The sequence below is a fragment of the Palaemon carinicauda genome, chromosome 11, assembly GCF_036898095.1.
Source record: "Palaemon carinicauda isolate YSFRI2023 chromosome 11, ASM3689809v2, whole genome shotgun sequence".
In the NCBI taxonomy this organism is placed as follows: domain Eukaryota; kingdom Metazoa; phylum Arthropoda; class Malacostraca; order Decapoda; family Palaemonidae; genus Palaemon; species Palaemon carinicauda.
Window position 1 is genome coordinate 63,414,884 of NC_090735.1, and position 7,190 is coordinate 63,422,073.

At 33.9% G+C, this 7,190-nt stretch overlaps 1 protein-coding gene across 1 annotated transcript in view; it reads right to left on the bottom strand.

The window, feature by feature from the left end:
• Positions 1-6,616, bottom strand: part of LOC137649301 (uncharacterized) — a 29,163-nt gene extending 22,547 nt beyond the window's left edge. The window contains exons 1-4 of the mRNA XM_068382286.1: positions 6,423-6,616; positions 5,975-6,286; positions 5,597-5,745; positions 5,374-5,505 (exon numbers count right to left, since the gene is read on the bottom strand). Of these exons, the coding sequence (XP_068238387.1) occupies positions 5,374-5,505; positions 5,597-5,745; positions 5,975-6,286; positions 6,423-6,616 (787 nt within the window). The remainder of the gene's footprint in view (positions 1-5,373; positions 5,506-5,596; positions 5,746-5,974; positions 6,287-6,422) is intronic.
• Between the last annotated feature and the right edge of the window lie 574 nt (positions 6,617-7,190).

Consider the following 7,190-nt stretch of genomic DNA (forward strand, 5'->3'; position numbering starts at 1 on the left):
TCATTAAAATCCAATTCTAAAGACCCTGTATTAGAGATCACAGCTCCTAAATATTTAAATGATTCTACCTCATCAATCCTTTCACTTTCCCGTGATATTTCATCTTCCATGGCATATTCCGTTCTCATCATCTCTTTCTCTTCTATTTATCTTGAGTATCCCAACCTCATGTGATATTTCATGCATTCTGGTAAGCAAGCTTTGCATATCCTGTGGTGTTCTGCTAATAAGGACATCATCATTAGCATACTCTAGGTCAGCAAATATATATATATGTATATATATATATATATATATATATATATATATATAAATATAAATATATATATATATATATATATATATATATATATATATATATATGTGTGTGTGTGTGTGTGTGCGTGTATGTGTATGAAATCCCGGTCCCCATTACAGAGAGAAATAAACATAATATACCGCACGAAATAATTCTGGGAATGCCGTTCAATTTTTAATCACCTTTCCGCACAGCCTATAAATTTACAGGGAATCACCCTTTCTCTCTAACGTTTCGAAAAGCCGATATACCATTAGCATAATGAGCAGTCTTGTTTTGTTTGAAAATAAATAAATATGTTCAACTATTGCAATAGTCTTTTAGAACAGGTATACTTCAATTCGCAAAGTAAAACTACATAGATGAGCCCATTGTTTTTGGCCACAGAAGACAGTATATGCAAGAGATCTATAAGTATGTAGTAATGACATACTGTCTATTAGTTCTTCCTCTTTAAAGGTGAGGTCAGGTGGCGGAGAATAGCGAGTCGAAATCGCGCTACGATACTCGACACACAAAAGTATTGCACTTGTTCGATGTTTCTTTCAACGTTTTTTCTGCTTGTTTTTGTTACGAAGTTACTTGCGAATCTATATATATTTTTTACTCGTGAGTTATGTACCATTATATATCATGTTTAAATGGTTGTTAATATGGTATTGTATGCTGGTCATGTAGTTTAGAGTAAAAAAATAATAGGTATTGTTGAAGGTGATCGCTGTCTCAGTGGCATTCATTTTACAGTAGACCTTTTCAATAGTTCTTATAATTTTCCTTTCGCTATTACTGTGTTCTGCCGGTAATTCGGCACGACTCATCTTGGGTGGATAGATATAAAAGTATACATTCAAAAATTGCTTCTTTACTTCAAAACAGTGTGCATGAATACAAATAAGATCTAATTTCTTTAGAAAGTTCAGGGGACAGTTCCAAGGTCGGCGTCTTTCGAGTCTTAATCAGGTGTTACTTGTTGCTGTAACTTTTCAAACAGTAAACATTTACTTTTTCCTGATGATGAGATATGCAGAATCCATTGCATAAAACAGTAATAATGAAAAGAAAATTATAAGAACCACCGAAAATATTTCCCATAAAATTAATGCCACTGAGGCAGCAATCACCTTCAACAATACCTGTTCGAAATAGCGTCTTCTCCCTAACTATAAACAACAGTAACAACAACAACAACAACATTAATAATAATAATAATAATAATAATAATAATAATAATAATAATAATAATAATAAAACGATAATTTTTTTTTTCAATGTGTTCCTCCCAATAGATTAGCCTGTACCTTTAAAATAAACTTGTTTTAAAGAGGATCTTCTCCTTAATAATAATGATAATAATAATAATAATAATAATAATAATAATAATAATAATAATAATAATAATTACAACAACAACAACAGCAACAACAACATTGTATAGTGATAAAATAATTTTTTTTAAGAGGATCCTTTCAATGGATTAACGAGTCTTTAGACAAAAAAAAAAAAAGACAACCCTCACTTCTAGATATGCATTACAATATATCAACAAAAAACTCTTTTAAAGCAAACTTCTATAGCCTCAACATCATTAGCCATTCCACCTTGAACATACATCTCCTGCCTTAACTTGAACTTTGCAGAGACTGCACAGTTGCAGAGTTAGATATCTTATTAACATCAGAATTATTGCCGTGTCAAACACTTTCAATAAGTCCTGTAATATCTTGTATGAGCCTCCTTTTTCATCCTAGATAGTTCCCTTGTTTATTTTTTTTTTAATGTTTACACTCGGTTTCTTTCTTCAATTATTGCTGTAACCTCCTTTATTTAATTCATCCAGCAGTTATCATCATTTCTCTCTATCTCTCTCTCTCTCTCTCTCTCTCTCTCTCTCTCTCTCTCTCTCTCTCTCTCTCTCTCTCTCTCTCTCTCTCTCACACACACACACAACACCATATATCAGGAACGTTTGATTACCTCCAATTTTTTATCTTTTACCATTTTACCACATAGACTTCAATAGTCTGCTGCGATTTCTTACTCCACAACCTTTCAAAGAACAATCCAGGCAAATAAAAGTGATATCACATATAACGAACCATATCACTAATACACATTTTTATTCAAAAAAGTGACGCAAGCCAATAATCTTTCTTTCCTCCTCTCATTTTTGGCGAGGGACGAGGAGACCATACGACTGACAGACTGACTACTATACTCGCATTGACAATTGTAAAAAGCTGTTTTTTCCGTAGGATTTTTGGCCGTAACAATTCATCTCCCAAATCAAAATCAAAGAACGAAGACTTTCATTCTTGTAGCATTGATTTTCGTTTTATTCTACAATTAGGATGCTAGTATTGTTTCTCGTTTTATTCCTCTACGAGGATGCCAGTATTGCTTCTCGATCTCTGACTAATGCCGGATTAGTAATGGGAAGAAAGACACTCGCTGTTTTTGGAATAATGCCAACAAAAGCTCCATCAATTTCCAGGCATTCAAACTTTCATTTAGTGCAGTTCGCTTACTTTTATTCTATTCAAATCAAGTTGCGCCCTAAAATAAAAGTCTTTTCCATTCTTCATTTTTATTTTTAGGATGGTCTTTTGTCGTGACGTGACTGTGTGTGTTTGTGTGTTTGCGCAAGCGCGGCTATTTTTGCTGTGCCATTAGGGGAGGGAATTAAAAAAGGTAGTTCTAAATTAAAGTAAGTACGGTGTTTTATGTCAAAATGTCAAAGTTCCAGCCTCTGAGAAATGGAAAGAATAAAACAGACCGACATGAAAGGAAATAGATTCACAGCGTTATAGAGCTTTGCATTTGAGCAAACACTGGCACTTTAATGTCAACGTGTTGAGCATTGAATATATATATATATATATATATATATATAAATATATATATGTATGCATATATATATATATAAATATATATATGTATGCATATATATATATATATATATATATATATATATTTATATATACTGTATGTGTATATATATATATATATATATATATATATATATATATATATATATATATATATAAACACACACATATACATACAAATATATGTGAGTGTTCATGTTCTTGTTTGCATTGGAACAACTATAAATACATAGGCAATAACGAAAAATCAGTGTAAAATCAATAAGTGAGGTCAGCAACCAAAATAATTTCCCCGCTGTATTGCAGGGCAAACGAGGTCACACAAGACTCCAAACAGACGCACACAAAATCGGTTACAAATTCGCCCGACATTAGTGAACAGTTTAATGCAAAGGAAGACGAATATTCCGCCGGAAAAAAAAAAAATAGGATATTGAAAAAAAGACGGAGATAATTACCGTGAATTACACCCGTAAAATGTAGTCTATTTATAACATCGCCGAGTGGACATCCGCTTTACATAGCGAATTCGTTTAGTTTCCCGTGGCCCAATTGTGATTTAGGCCAAGTTACTCTATTGGAAATCTTTGGAAGGTCTTTGCTGCATGAGATTATTCACAAAGAAATCTGGATATATATATATATATATATATATATATATATATATATATATATATATATATATATATATATATATATTCAATTAACATATATATGTTTTCAGCCGAACTTGGTTAGGATCAAATACCAGTAAAAAGATAAAAAAATACTTGAATATTAGCTTTTAGAGATTACTTAGAATATATATCATACTGACATAATCTAAAACGTTGTTTTAGATGAAGTTTCATAACAATTTAAAATTCAACTAATGGCAGAAGAAAAAAATACTGGAAAATGTTAACTTCATTATCTGAATCTTAAATAATATTCGCTAAACAAAAACAAAAATATGAAATGCACATAAAGCGAGCATCTGGCTAAAAAGGAAAATGCCCAATAGCACAACTGCCGCTGAGAATTTTAATTTGGGACTATCATTGGTCAACATGACTTTAAAGATGAAATATGTTGAAAGAACAAAATTAAGCTTCTCAACATGATAGTTGCGAAAAATTCAAATTCTTCCTAAGATATAGTAATGATAACTTTAAAGAGAGAGAGAGAGAGAGAGAGAGAGAGAGAGAGAGAGAGAGAGAGAGAGAGAGAGAGAGAGAGAGAGAAATAAAGGTTCTCGACATAACACTAGCGAACAATTTAAATTCTACCCAATCTATGCTTAAAATAACTTTTGAGAGAGAGAGAGAGAGAGAGAGAGAGAGAGAGAGAGAGAGAGAGAGAGAGAGAGAGATTACGTGATGTTTGCATGCAAGTTTAACCTGGGCAACTTTAGTTAAATACAGCTCTTTGGAAGAAAAATAGTCTGATAGTTAGTTGGAAATAAGTTATGATAAAAGTAGGAAGAGTTTTTTTTTTTTTTTAAATATATAAAGGAATTAAATGTTCAATTATAAAGGCAAGCGTAAAACGCATCTATGATACATATGGGATAAGCTCCCTAAAATATACAAACAGAAATTAAAATCTTAAAAGCATAAAATGTTATCGCTGATAAAAGTTTTAAAATGTTTTCTTTATAAAATTAAAAAAAAAAAACACAATACTTTTTATGCATGTTATATTACAAAATATTGATTTGAATATCACTGTTATTTTGACAAGGAAGTTTTCTTTAGTCAAGTACTACCATCCCATCTTCCTTTCTCCTCTTTTCCCTCATCGTTTATCCCTATATTAAGGGGCCGGTTGCCTGATGCGCCCTCTCTAATGCCCTTTTCTCTCCATATCATCCTTCACCTAATCTTTTCCCATAATCCACCTCAGCACTTCCATCTCTGCTCTCTCAAGCTTTGCTTCCTCTTTTCATCTTAAAGCCCAAGTTTCTGATCCGTACATTAACACTGGTCTTATTACTGTGCTAAAGATCTTGACTCTTACCTTGATTGGCATTTTTTTTTATCACGTACCACTCCTGCTACCTCCATCCACTTTCCGCAAACTGTTTTTATCTTAATCTCAACTTCAGACTCTGATCCTTCTTCTGATTTATAGTAGATCCCATGTATTTAAACTTTTCCACCTGTTTTATAACTGCTCCTCTACCTTCGTGTATGGCTATCCTGTCCCTACCTTCCTTACTGCTCACCATAGCTTCAGTTTTATTCACATTTACCATCAAGCCACCCCTTTCCAAAGTCTCTTGCCACTCTTCCACCCTTCTCTGCAATTCTTCCTCATTTTCAGCAGTAATCACCAAATCCTCTGCATATAGCAACTCTCACAACTCTTCATTTCTGAACCCGTCACTCACGCATAAAAGACCAACATAAATAAAAACGTTCTTAATGCTGACCCCTGGTGTAATCCAACACTAACTTCAAATGTTTCTGTTTCTCCATTACTGTTGACCTTGTTCTTTTGTATATAATCTTTACTCCTTTAACCAACTTCTCTGGGACTTCCCTCTCTTCCAAGCACCAAAACATCACTTCTCTTGGTATTCTATCATAAGTCACCTCAAAATTTACAAAAGCACAAAAGAGCTTCTGGTTTCCTTCTTGTCTCTTTTCCTGGAGCTGCCTTACTATAAAGATGGTATGCACAGTCCTTCTCCCCCTGAAGAATCCATATTGCTGTTTCTCAATCTTTACAATCTTTCTCAACCTCTCATCTAGTACCCCCTCTAAAATTGTCAAACCATGCCCTGTTAGTTTAATTCCCCTGCAGTTACCGCATGATATCGCCATTATGCTTTAATATAGATACCATTAGCCTCTCCTCCCAGTTTTCAGGCATTATTTCATCTTCCCATATAGCTCTCAATAAATCCAGCATCCATTCTTCCCCCTCAATAGCCAGTATCTTGACCTTTTCTATTTGAAAATCTGATGGGCCTGGTGCTTTACCATTCATTTTTCTCAATGCCTGCTTCACTTCAGTATTCCGTATCTCCATAACTGGTCCCTCCTCCTTTTGTGCTTCTCCCAGCTCTTCTTTCTCATTTTCAGTATTTAATAGTTGCTCATAATATTCTCTCCATCTCCTTTTAATGTCATCATCAGTATGCAATACATTTCCATCTCTATCCTTGGTGACTATCAGTTGCCACAAATCCTGTCTTTGCCTTTTCCTCGTTTTAAATCTTATAGCTATACTTTTCTCCTTCCTATATTACTAGCCTTTCATTTAACTGCTCTACCGCTCTTTCAATAGCTATACCTACTTTCCTCCTAGAATCTTTTTCCTCTTCTCTGTACAGTTCCCCTGCTCCCTGTCCCTGTCTTACTTTCCAGTCCTTAAATGCCTTTGATTTTCTGTTAACTGATTCTTGCACCTCTGTTCCACCACCACAATTCTCCTTTTGAGACACCATATCCACTGGCTCTTCCCACTAATTCCTCCGTTTCCCCTACACATATTTCTTTCATACCCAATCAGATATTTTCGACTCTGTTACCCTGTCCAATCTCTAAGTTCAACCTTTCCAGTCGTCTCTCTCTCACAGTCCTCCTAAATTGTTCACATTTTTCTCCTTTAAGGTCCCAACCCGTCTTCCTTTCCTCACATGAAATTCAGGAGAATTTCAAGTGAATTTTCCAAACTCATACGAATAAAAAAAATTCTAGGATATTTTACAATAAAATTTTTCTTAAAAGTATACTTATAAATAGACAATTACATTATTAAAAGGGGTTCGTTTTTTTATACATAAATGCTTACATTCCGCCGTTCCCTGAAAATGGAATGCCTTCCATTTGCAACAGCGACTTGGCCCACTATTTACTACCTTTAATGCACGGTAATCTAATATGCTGTCTGTAGATGCAAAATTCCTCAAGTTTATCGGAAGCAATGAAGCAAACAGTAACGCTTTCATCGTCCCGGAAGAAGTTAGACGCTTGTTGTGATTATTTTTACATTGCATGAATCACAGTGTAAACAAGTCA